The sequence below is a fragment of the Python bivittatus genome, unplaced genomic scaffold (assembly GCF_059951505.1).
Source record: "Python bivittatus isolate LINGU-HERP-01145 unplaced genomic scaffold, Pbiv_v1 ctg000080_np1212, whole genome shotgun sequence".
In the NCBI taxonomy this organism is placed as follows: domain Eukaryota; kingdom Metazoa; phylum Chordata; class Lepidosauria; order Squamata; family Pythonidae; genus Python; species Python bivittatus.
The window spans coordinates 32,433,273-32,445,925 of record NW_028277035.1 but is presented as its reverse complement, the minus strand read 5'-3'; the positions used below and the strand labels follow the sequence as shown (position 1 = coordinate 32,445,925).

Below are 12,653 nucleotides of genomic sequence, written 5' to 3'. Positions count from 1 at the left end.
ACAGCTTTCTCATGGTTTCCTCTCTCTGTTCCTGCCTTAAAGTCAGCAGAAGGGTTGAAAAACGTCATCACTAGAGCAGTGACTCATGTAAACAAAACATACCAAAAGAGGAAAAGGAGTTAGGAAGAGCCACCATCATAGCAGGGAGGCATGCAAAGACTGCATGCTATGACTCCAGTGTAGGTCCCTTCCATTCATGTATAACTTCTTGAAATAACAATGGAAGAGAGAGAAAAACAAACCCAAACAAATCCAAAAACAAAAAACTAACATGGTTTTTGCATCTCTCAGCTCTAAATGGTGAGGACGGAATTCTAGATTAGCGTTCCATTAGATTTCAAAATAGGTGGCCTAATTCTCTATTTAGAACCTCTAGTTAAAACCCAAAGGCATTTATATTTGTCTCAGTGAGTGAAAACCCTGGTAATGAGGTTTTGACCATTTTTAAACAGGGAATGCTGCCTTAGAGTATATATTACATGCACATATGTATATTGATACTCACACACACTATTTATACCCAAACACACACTATATCCACTAAGTAGAAGTAAAATGCAATTTCATTTTAAACAGAAGTTTAAATTAGGTTTATCTCTGGAAATAATTTCAAAGACCAATTTTGTCCATGAATGGTACATCAGAGAAACCTATCTCATACTGTATGTGACTTTATAAGTTAACACTGCTGTCTGTAACATTTAGAAACTTGATTAATTCTCCCGTACAACTATTTATTTCCCATGAAAATAAGAAGGACGTCTTAAAAGAATGTGGTTCAAAGAGCAGGCTCAATTTTGCCCACAACATGCTGAAACATGGTTTCTATCTTTCTGAAAGGATGGATTATAATGAAATCTAAATGGGCATCTATAACCCTCAGGATGGTGTATTATATCTCAATAGTTCCCTTCACTTCTCTTGTAACTGTCATCTACTGTCCCACTATAACTCAAGAGAATAAACAGGAATGAATAGTAATAAATTTCAAAAATACATTTTGCCTCCATCCATCACTCATAGGGTCAACTCTTTGGTGAAACCAATAGCCTTTCTTTTAATAACTATTATGGACAGATTGTGGTTATTTATTTACCTTTCAGAGCTTCCGGGTCTCCCAGGATCCTGTTAAGCGTTTCTTTAGGAATCTTCTCAAAAGCTTCATTGGTTGGTGCTAATAATGTAAACTGACCTTCATCTTCTAAAAGATTGTTTAGACCAGCAGCTGCCACAGCAGCCTTTGAAGAAATGGAAAAGAAAGGGAATCAGTTATGTTAGAATGAATCTAGTAAGGATGCCAGATAAACAGATTTCCAATAAATTGATCTCACTTTTCACTGGTGTAAGGAAATAAGACTGAGATCATTTGAGATAGACTTACCCTAAGAGTTTCGAGACTTTCTTCAATCTCTACAACTTGCAGGATGCTGTTTGATGTTGTAGAAATGACTTTGTCTATCAGATGGACTACTCCATTGGTAGCATGATGGTCAGCCTTCAGCAATCTAGCACAGTTCACAGTCACAATCTGGATAGGGAAAAAAAAAAAGCAAATGAATATATTGTTGACATTAAATGTCTATGTTGATTTGAAGGATGATACAACATAGGAGGGATATCATTAACAGAGACAGAATGAATCCTAGGGGTTGCTTGTGTAGATCTGACAGAATCATTTTGAAGAATCCTATAGGTTTTAAAGGTAGGTCTTTATTTATAAATGAATAATTTTACTTTTAATAAAAACTCATAAAGTTAAAAAAAATAAAGACCACCAATTCAGAGGACAGCATCTTACTCAAACTGTTTTACTCAAACACAAACATCTAAATACAAGGCAATGAACCTGTAAAGATTGCATGCATGCATAATTCACTGCTTTTCCTTCATATCGTCTGTATTATATTCACTCTACATCTATCTATGGTAGATCTCTTCCCCCAACCCCGCCTCTCCTTCCCTCCCAATACAATTTAGCAGTCTTCTTTTAAATTATATATCATAATGACACTATTATATGACTGCAGAGAGATGTGGATAAAAGCAGCTATGCTGTTTTTTTAATCTTCGCATTCCCAAAAATCATTCTGAGTGCTGTACGTATGCATCATAATCAGTACAAGAAAATCTTTTGAAAGTGTTTCTTCATGGTAGGAACTCCACATTTTTGGGCTACTACATTGTAGAAAGCTAATTTATATTAACATAACTGGCTACATTATTAAGCTACCCAAAGTAGGAACAAAATAATGTTTCCTAACTTCATCCAATCTAAATCCAGTACTGTGCCGAGTTATATTTGTAAATTTACCAGATACTCACTCCATTTGGGTAATGATGAATCTGGATATCAATATTCTGGTACATTGAAGGGAGAGAAAGCCCATGTTTTAGCTCATCTGTTAGGATTCGTCTATTTACCATGTGATACCGCAGAGCATTTAACAGCTCAATATTGACATTGCTCACCAATGAATCCAACATTTCCTAAGACCAAAAAATCAGATTAATGATTTGGCTATACTGAGCATCCTTTCCCAGGTCTAGGCACATACATTTTACTTGACTATTTCTATCTGCCTTCTGCCTAGTAGGAGGTGGGGAGTTTATCCCTGAACTGTACTAGTTTCCCTAGAGTGGGAATTGAGAGCTTTGCCAGAGAAACAGCAGTTACTATCTCAACATTTTTCTTACAGAAAACGTTCCTATATCCACTTCCTTTTCCAACCTGATGCACTGAAGTGCAACTTCCCTAGTAACAGAATTATCTGGAGGCACTATGCTGAGGTAGGTTACCCGTGAAGAAAGGATTTTTCCCTTTCCAAGTAGAAAACCAAGCTCATGAAGCGGTAATAACCACACATTCTGCTCAATGCAACAATATCCACCGGATCTTGCTGCTTTCATTAGAATGATGAAAGCACTGATTGCTGCATTATGCCACAAGTTCTCCCCTTTGGAAGCAGGTGTACAACACTGTAACACAGGTAGGAAAGGAGGAAGGCTTGTGATGTGATAACACAACACTGTTTTAATTAGTCTGGTGTCCTTGTCCTGCAGAAGATGTCAGCTCAGAAAAGGAAACAACTCTGCGATTGCCAATCTTACATTCACCTACTACATTCTTTTGCAGTCTAACTTGTCCTTAGTTTTCACAAGCCTGGTATGGATATAAAGAACAGTTGTAGCCCCATACTTGCTGTACATAACTTACACAGTTCCACCTAATTTCAGTCTTTTTTTTAAATGTCAAGCATATTTAAATAATGTTTCTGATAATGGCAAGACAAAAAGTTTCAATTTACAGGTATAACTCTGGATCCAACTTTTTCACATTCTATTTATTCTTGTAGTTTTATTCATAATGAGTGGTTAAAACCAAGCTTAGAAATCTACCACATCATGAATTCCATCCATATTGAGCAAAATGTAGCTGCCCTAGACTTACAGCAGGCAACGATGCCCAGGCCTCATTGGTGGGGGCAAACATGGTATAGCTGCCAGGCCCTGTGATTTCAGCACTCAGGTTAGAGCTGGCAGAATAGAGCTGAGTGGTGGTGGCTCCAACAACTCCAAGTGTCTCATGAAGATTGACAAGTGGCAAAGCTGTTAAAAATAAAGAAGGCATTTCACTTTAGCAACACTATAGTAATTTCAGAACAAAATCTACTATTTCTCTCTCTCTCTCTCAGTCCCTTGAGCTTTCTTGGCAAGATTTCAGAAGTGGTTTGCCATTGTCTCCTTCCTAGGGCTGAAGGAGAGTGACTGGCCCAAGGTCACCCAGCTAGCTTTGTGCCTCAGGCGGGACTAGAACTCACTGTCTCCTGGCTGTTTCTAGCCTTGGGCCTTTAATCACTACACCAGACTGGCTCTCTGGTTAGGGTTAGGGTTATTTCTCAATTAGAATAAAATAAATAAGTACTAAAGAGCTTTGAAAATAAATCTGGTCAATTAGTTGGCACTAACTGAGAGAAGACCAACTGAAACCAATGAGGTAGGTTAGACAGGACTACTTTAAGTCCTGTCCTTAGTTCTCAAAGAATAAATAAGTCTGTGTCCAACCCACTGAGTTGAGACTGATTTCACATATTACTGTTTTTAGCACAGACCTAGATTTAGCTTGATTTGTGTTTTAGGTCCGAAAAGGGCAGAAAAAAGAAACAAAACTTGCAGCAGTGGCAAATGATATCTTGCATGGACATGGGTATAATTGCCTAGGCATATCTGATCTGCAAAAATCCAGATAACCACTAGATGATAATACAGAAGTATCTAATGGTTATATAGATTTTTGCAGACCAGATATTAAATTAAAAATGCTAATAATGGGTGGAGAAGAAGCAAGGAGAATGAGACTTTACTGTTTCTCATTCTACAATTTTCCTACAATTTATTAGTCTTTAAGCATACATTTGCAATTGCACACACGTTTGAAATCCCACAGAGAAGAAAATGGGGGGGGGAGGACGGGGGAGGTGGGGAAGAGTAATTTATAACAAACAATTTGTAGGTATCATTTTTTCACTCCAAGTTGCTCTTCTCTGCCATCAAAGCAGGTTTGCTAGTAAGAAACAATATCATATATATATATATATCACACTATTATTAGCAAATAATATACAGCTTTTACCTAACATACTATATATGCTTTGTGTGTGTATACGTTATAAAGAGCCCAGGAATGTGATGACGCTGCATAGGTGGGTTAAGGAGATAAGATGAGGTGAGATTGATTTATGAACACTTTGCTAGAAAATAAATGGAACTGGGGCTTGAAAGGTTTTAAGGAAACAGGCAGTAGAAAGAAAGGGAACCTGCTCTACTTATGGCAGAAATGGAAACTCAAGGAAGAGGTAACTGAAGATGATATGCTTGTGTAGCATTGCTGAATCAGATAAACATTTGTTTAGTCCTGTTTCCAGTAATTGTCTGCTAAATACTTCTTTGTCATATTTCATAAGGCAGCCTATTTCTCATTACATTCCCTCCAAAACCAACCAAAGTATTCAGACACGCTACTCTTGAAACTCAAGTTTCCTTTAACCATAATAGCTATTGACAGACAAAAAAGTATGATTAATGGAAATGCTGAGGAAAGAAAACTCAGTATAATCTCCCATTTGCACGTGTGGCACCCAGAACGTGTGGCAGAAAATAGGGATGAAATAAGATGAAATAAAATTAAGGCTGAAAGGTTTTACTGTGAGATGGTCCAGGATCTAACGAGTCAGAAGAGAACCTGCTTGCCAGGTTTATTTATTAACTAGTTAAATCCCAAACATATGCAATACTGTACTTGTGTTGCTAGCTATTTAATATGGTTTATGCTTTGAAAACAGAAAGCATAGCAACAGATTTTAGAGATTAAAAAGAGCTGGCACTTTTTATATTACTCTGTCTGTCTGGAACAGACACTAGAGAAAGACTTCTTGCTATAACTTGTCTCTTACTTATTGATTTATTACTGGTTTCTTACAAGGCTCATTGGTCAAATCAGGAGACATGCAGTAACACATTGATTAATACAAATTTACATAGGTTAGGCTATGTAACTAGTCTAGACTAAACTAGAGAACCTGTAAACCTCATTTCATAATCTTATTTACCAGCCGGGCAGCCTTTTTCTCCAGGAACTTCTTCATATCCAGGACAACATTCATAAGCAATCACTCTGTAATGAGAAGGATACACAGCATATTAAGATAAATAATCAACCAAAAAATCCAGTTGCCACCTGGTACAATTCATACAGTGAAACTTGACTGAAATTAAGTCCAGTTACATCAGTCTGTATTGACCTATCATTCCCATAATTTCTGACCATTAACATTTCTGAAAAGTCATATAAAACATCTGGAAAGGTGACTGGCAAGTAAAGTCGGGAAATGTCCCCATGTGAAACTTACTGAAAAATTATAGACTAATCAGATGGCATTCTAGTTTGTGCTAAAGATGAACTACAAAAAAAAATACTATTACACTTACCATATTGGGGTGAAAGGTGTACTAAATACAGAGGCCATTTCTTTAGGAAAATATGCATAAAATATATGCATTGAAGCCAACATCATGTGCTGTTTTCTGACTGTTGAACATACAACCATTCACTGAATCTTTCGAAACCTTAAAAAAGTTTTAATCCATCCAACTATGCCAGGGTAATCAATTGTAATCTTTTATGTCTGCATTAAAAATAATGAAGTGTGTTTTCTTAGCAGATTAAGCTATTTTGATATCTGCTGGGCTCATACATTATATTTAATCACTGTTTGGATGACACTGTAATTCCATTATGTTTATTATCTTAACAAGCTATCTAATGTTTTCTCTCATCAAGCCCCAGTACTGAAATAATACTTCTCTCCTTGGGAGACAATTTTTGCTTTCTTTGACCAGCCTACACAACTAGGAATTGATTTAAATATGTATTTATTCATCCTCTTGTACCAATTTGAATGAACTCATGGAATCCCAACTACATTATGAGCAATCAGATAAGTAAATCAGCCAATGAATGTACCTCTGTGATATAAATAAGCAGCCAGGCCAATTAGTTATGTTCTAAGGTTTAATTTAAAAAAATACTTGATCAGTGATCGAACTAATGAATTGCCTCTGACATATTTAACAGCTCCTGGTGACCTGTCTTTTCTCAGCCTTCTAGCAGAAGACAATCTAAACTATAATTTTAAAAACAAAGCTCTTCCACAAGGTGAAGGTGGAATATTTTTTCCTTATTAAAAAAAAAGCATAGTTTTTATTTTGTTGTTAAAAGAAACTATGCTTTCTTTTTAATATGGAAAAAATATTCCACTTTCATCTTTCCCCAGTGTTGGCTGACTTCTAAGTCTGCAACTTTTAGAAAAGTAGACAATATAATCTCACTGTCAAAACTGCAAAGAGAATAATGTGGATTTAACCTACAAAACTGACTTAGAAGTACATAAGCCAAATGTTGGGTTAAAATGATATGAAAAATATAGGAATGTATCTGTGATGAAGTAGGGGAGAGTCATTGGATGGAAGCAAGTTAAACTATTTGGTATTTTATGATTTGACTTTTGTCATTTAACATGCTACAAAATGAAAAAAAATATTTAAGGTAATTACATTTTAAAGTGTGCTACAAATACGTGCACTACACTTATAGAAACATATTCTGTATTGCAAGTTCCAAGAAAAGTTACACAGGAAAATCTAGACTCATTGTCTAGACTTTATATATTCCATATGGGAAATGTTTTGCTTAAAGTAATTTGCTTTCTTTGATGCTTAGAGCTCTCAACACCCCACTGGTACACTTTTCAGTCTCACACTAGCTTTTTCTTTAGGACAGATATACACATTTATATGCCCTATTTGGCAACAAAATAAACTCACCATTAATGGTCTAGACAGATTTTTAGTTCAAACCAGAATTTAACACAAAGAAATGATTAATGAAGAATTCAGCTACAGTTTAGCATCAAGAATTCCCAAGATATGATGTTGTTTCTCAAAGGCTTATTTATAGAGAAATGGGTGTTAATGAGCTGCTACTAACTGGCCAGAAACCTAATGTATACAAAGTTAGGAGGGTAGTCTGAACTCTTCAGTAGAAGCATCTGCTTGATTCTCTGGAACTGTATTACACTGCAGATTAACGAGCACAGAGCCTTAGGGAATAAATAATTAAAAAATGAATTGCTTTTCTTCAAATTGATGTTAGCAGGGTTTCACATATTATGGAGAAATAAATCTGAGGTAAATATACACAAAATAGACAGTTGTAGCTCAACATTATTATTCTATTCCATCTTTATGGGTCACCACATTAGCCTAGGCAAATATCTCTCTCACTGAAAAACAGAGGTCGTAGAATGAAAAATGTTGACACTCAAGAGTTCCATAAGTGTGGAACAGCCCTCAAAGTATAGCTTATTTACTATGACCTCTAATTATTTGTTCCACCGATTGCAAACCCAGCTTGAACCATGACTCTAGTTATGTCACTGACTAGAGGGATAGCTAAGCAGCAGCCCTTCCCATCTGGTGGCCATATTCATACCACTCATTTCTCTTCCAAAAGGCAGCACCAAACATTCTGTCATTTTGTCTGACTCAAAAATCAATGAAACAGCTGACAATCAATATAACAAATAGCGAAAGGTCAGGAGCATTATCAGTATGGCCCTTTCCAGATGCTCTCTTATGGAAGACACCATTTTAGGAAGCACGGAACATAAGCGCTCACAGAATCTATAATGTGCTACAGTAATGCAGGACAAATCAGAAATAGTAAAGAAAACAGCATAAACTATCAGCTTTCAGCAATGAAAGCACTGAGGTCATCTTCTGAGGTCATCTGACACACTATTTACAAATCATAAATTTACAAGCCACTAGTACATTTACTTTCTTTTCTTAGAATGTCTGATTAGATGTCACATATATTTATGACATAGAAATCTAGTCATAGTTATACTAGATTTCTTAATACGGACGTTTGTCCTATACACAGTAATGTCTTCTGCCCACATTTTCCAGTCTTTTTATGTGTGTGATTTTAAGTGAATTTTTCCTATTAGTCAATTAGGCTTTGATTTCAAAATGTAAGATAGCCACAAAAATATATGGAGAAAGAATATACTGTATTTGTAGATCCTGATAATTCTTAGCATGCAAAATTAAGTGGAAATTTACATTTGAGATAATAAAAAACAGACATTAAAACATGCACCAAATCAAGACTCACTGTTGCAGTGGAAAACTCATCTAAGGAAATACTAGCAGGAGAGAATCCAAACAAATGTTTTATTCTAAAGCTAGCTGGTTATGATGAATCACTGGTCTGTAGCACCCAGATGAGCCAAGAGTAACAGCCCTTGAGCATGCGTATACACTAATAGGAGACCCCAACAGAGAGAATGGCTTTACAACTGATAAGGAAACACGATAACTCTAAGGGAAACATGGTTATCATTCATGGTGCAATAACATTAAAGACACATTCTTAGGAACCTAACATAGTTGCTTTGAGATATTAGAAGTGTCAAGGCTCTATTACTGTCCAGGCATTTAATAACTAAGTGGTATCATAATAAGAATCCCCTATTTAATGCAGCCATCAGAAAAATACAACTGAAAACATATATGCAGTGCTATACTAAAAACAAAGCATATATGTAATGCCATATTAAAAAAAACAGGGCTTGTCTTGGCTGTGAGCATAATTATTATTCTATGTGCATCAGTGGAGGACAGCAGTATATATGTCCATAAAATAATTGCATAAAATAAAGCAAATGGATCTCCATTTAAGATATATGACTGTATAGAGAAAACTAATATTGCTTGGGTGAGATAGCATATAGACAATCACGGCAACTATCCTGTACACTGGAAGTATGGAATATTGTGTCCTGCAGATGTTTTAGGTTTCATGGCCATAATCCCTTACTAAGGGGCATCTGGCTGAAACTGATGCATATTGAAATCTTAAACACCTAGAAGGCTCTTAGTTGCTTACCTGCTACTTTACCCCCCTAAATCATTAACTTTTGGAATTGCTTTTACAGTGATCTAGAAGGAAAGGTATTCTCTGCATTTGTGTGGGATGAAATTCTTACAAGTTTATGTAATCCCTGATAAAGGAAATCATTCTGTTATGAGTGAAAACTGAAAGAATGTAAGGATGCTATCACGGAAAATAATTCCTTCCTTGCTCCTTCAACTTCCAACTTTGAAAAACTACATAATTAACTAAACAGAGTTCTTCTTTCACTGTACAGTTAATAAAATATTGTGGCGTCACTTTAGTTGCAATTGCTCTTAAACTAACATATTATCCAAACATATACTGACAGTTATACAAATCTCCTTCTCCACCCAGTCTAATTCCAACCAAAACATACACTCTAAAACTGGGAATATCCCAAGAATCCCTTGTTCTTTGTGAAAGTAACAGGGTTATGCTAACCCTCACTTTCTATGTATATTTTCACATCAGATCTTGATGCTGCCTTGACTTACCCCATGGATCTTGGGAGCTGATTTTTTTTAAAAAACCACAGCCCCTGAGTAAAAATGGTTACCTATCTCCAGCCCAGCCCAGCTCAGCCCAGCCCAGCCCACTTTAGTCCATTGCACTCATAAAATTCAAGGATTCATTTTCAAACTGATTTAACAAAAATCTTCAGGCATATAACAACCAGGGTAAGGAAAGGGTAGTTCAGGCAAGAAAGAAGGAATGTGAGCAAATGAAAACTCAAGCATTTCCCATTTTTGTTGGCATTTAGATGAGCACAAGAGTACAGCAACTAGTAGACTTTTATCAGAAAAAGATAAATGATGGCTGAGCATCAAAGAGCTCAGAGAAAGCTTTAGAGTAGCAAAATGGTTGCTCACCTTACAAAATCAAAACATATCAGAGATATCTCTGAACTGTCCAGTGAATGAAAGGAGATATAAGTTTGTGGGAAGTTTTATAATCAGACAGTGGCATGAAATTTGCCTTCAGGTCTCGTCAGGTCTCTGGGCTAAAGAGAGTCTAGGTTCTCCTAAATATTTGAATTGGAACTGCCTAGGGTCCCAACCAATAGTTCTAGTGGTACATGGAGAACAGAAGGAGATATAAAACACATGATTTGTGAGGCTTTAGGTTTGACAAGCACAACATCTGGTGATAGACGTGTGAAGTTCAATAGCGTTGTCATCCAGCAAATCAGGAGTTTGGAAGAAGAGCAAAATCAGCTTATCTTCCTTTGATTTTATGAGTGAACATTACAGTTCCATCTTTGTCTTGGAAAGACAACATTCTTAGGGTGGAAAATGGCCTAAAGGCATTCAGTATTAAAGAATTGTACATTTAGCTTACTTTTCTATCATAGTCCAATAATATTTTATAAATCATGACATCCCATATTTTATTATCATGGCAGTTCTTCACAACAGGCTAAGTAATGATGGTTAACTCAAAGCGCTTTGTGGCAGAAAAGATTTGATCCCATATTGCCTACATCTAACTTATATTATGGCCATGCTCTAATCATCACCACAGATATCAATTCTCCTTTCCAGATATTTAAAACTGCTTCTACATTAACATTTTATAATCAGATTTTCTTTTGCAGAAATGCAAAACTGGGAAGGTAACCTCATGGTGGCAAACGTTTCTAATTACATCAGTTGTATTTGTGCCAGCCATCCAGAAGAAGAAGTCCTAGACTCAATGGGGACTTAAACAGGAGACCACATTTATTAATCTCTGGGTACTGAAGTGAGCATTATGTATTAGAGTAGAAGGAAGATGGTGAAAGGGGTTGCAATTTTTAGGTAAAAACAAATACGTCTCATACCAGATAACTGACCACATCCCAATATTTTTGGCAAGGTTTTTTCCCTTTTGTTTTGATGAAGTAGCATTAACTGAACCATTCCAGAAATCTTTAAATCTAAAGTGCTCTACTTTTTTCAAAGTAGATTTTGGATTTTCAACACTGAAAATCTACATTTCAACATGTTGTGGGCCCCATTCCAAACACTGGTAGAGCCAAGGCAAAATCATACATGATTTATACCTTTTCAGGAACCAAGTGAGTTAAATTCTGTTTGAATCAAGATGAGACAATTCAGTCACTGCAAATGCAGTAAGGAAATGGAATTTAGTAGAGATTTGGATACCAGTAAATCGAATGTCAGAAGCTCTGAAATTTCTAAAAACCCGATACCAGTGACTCAATAGGGCAGCTGTTGTATTAGAAGTGTCTCTTAAAACACTAAGAGGAAAATCAGAACAATTCCAGCAGCATGATATTCACATGCTCTCCCAGAAAGTCCCTTGAAACACTTTTTTGGGGGGGAGAGGGCTTCCCAACAATGAAATTTCACACTATTGGCAATCTCCTATTAATAAATAATAATGTAATATTTTGCTTACTTATAACACTGTGTATGCGTTCCATTTTAGCTCAAAAAGTCATACAGGTGGAACAAATTGCCTATGTAACCCTCAGGAAGAAAGGACCCAATCTAACATTTCTAGGGCTGGAATTCTACAATCAGAACAATTCCACAATCGGGAAAGAAACTTTTCTGTTTAATAGTAGGTCCAAATGATATGGAATAATTACTATACTTAAAGAGATCATGAGGAGAGCCAATCTGGTGTCGTGGTTCATCAGGCATCAGGATAGAAACCAGAGATGGTGAGTCCTAGTCCCACCTTAGGCACAAAGCCAGCTGAGTGACCTTGGGCCAGTCCCTCTCTCTTAGCCCCAGGAAACAGGCAATGGCAAACCACTTCCAAAAAACCTTGCCAAGAAAACTGACTCAAAGGCACAAATAAAAAAGAGATCATAGTAACTACTGTCACAGTAGCCTCAAAAATGGATCATGGCATAACATAGGAATGAGCTAGAAATGCTTCCTTTGCTATTTCTAGTCTGATGGACTTTATTTCTATTTGTTCCTTTCATCAGTAGGAGAGATAGATCTCCTTTGGGGAAGACATCAAGGACCCTCAAGGGACATTCATGCAATGGCTTTTTGTTGTTGAAATCAGAGGGTGTTTATGCTCAAAATGCAAGCATGGTTCTCTAGTACAGAGGAGCACAGGGAAGTTAAAAAAAAATTACATCCATGTTTAAAATAGAACAAAAACGCAATCCCTTCTA

General features: G+C 36.3%; 1 protein-coding gene across 1 annotated transcript in view; it reads right to left on the bottom strand.

Moving 5' to 3' along the window:
• The window catches only part of TGFBI (transforming growth factor beta induced), a 47,402-nt gene that overhangs the window by 18,688 nt on the left and 16,061 nt on the right, over window positions 1-12,653 (bottom strand). The window contains exons 3-7 of the mRNA XM_007424730.3: window positions 5,607-5,671; window positions 3,449-3,606; window positions 2,323-2,487; window positions 1,382-1,528; window positions 1,097-1,238 (exon numbers count right to left, since the gene is read on the bottom strand). Coding sequence (XP_007424792.3) covers window positions 1,097-1,238; window positions 1,382-1,528; window positions 2,323-2,487; window positions 3,449-3,606; window positions 5,607-5,671 — 677 coding nt within the window. The remainder of the gene's footprint in view (window positions 1-1,096; window positions 1,239-1,381; window positions 1,529-2,322; window positions 2,488-3,448; window positions 3,607-5,606; window positions 5,672-12,653) is intronic.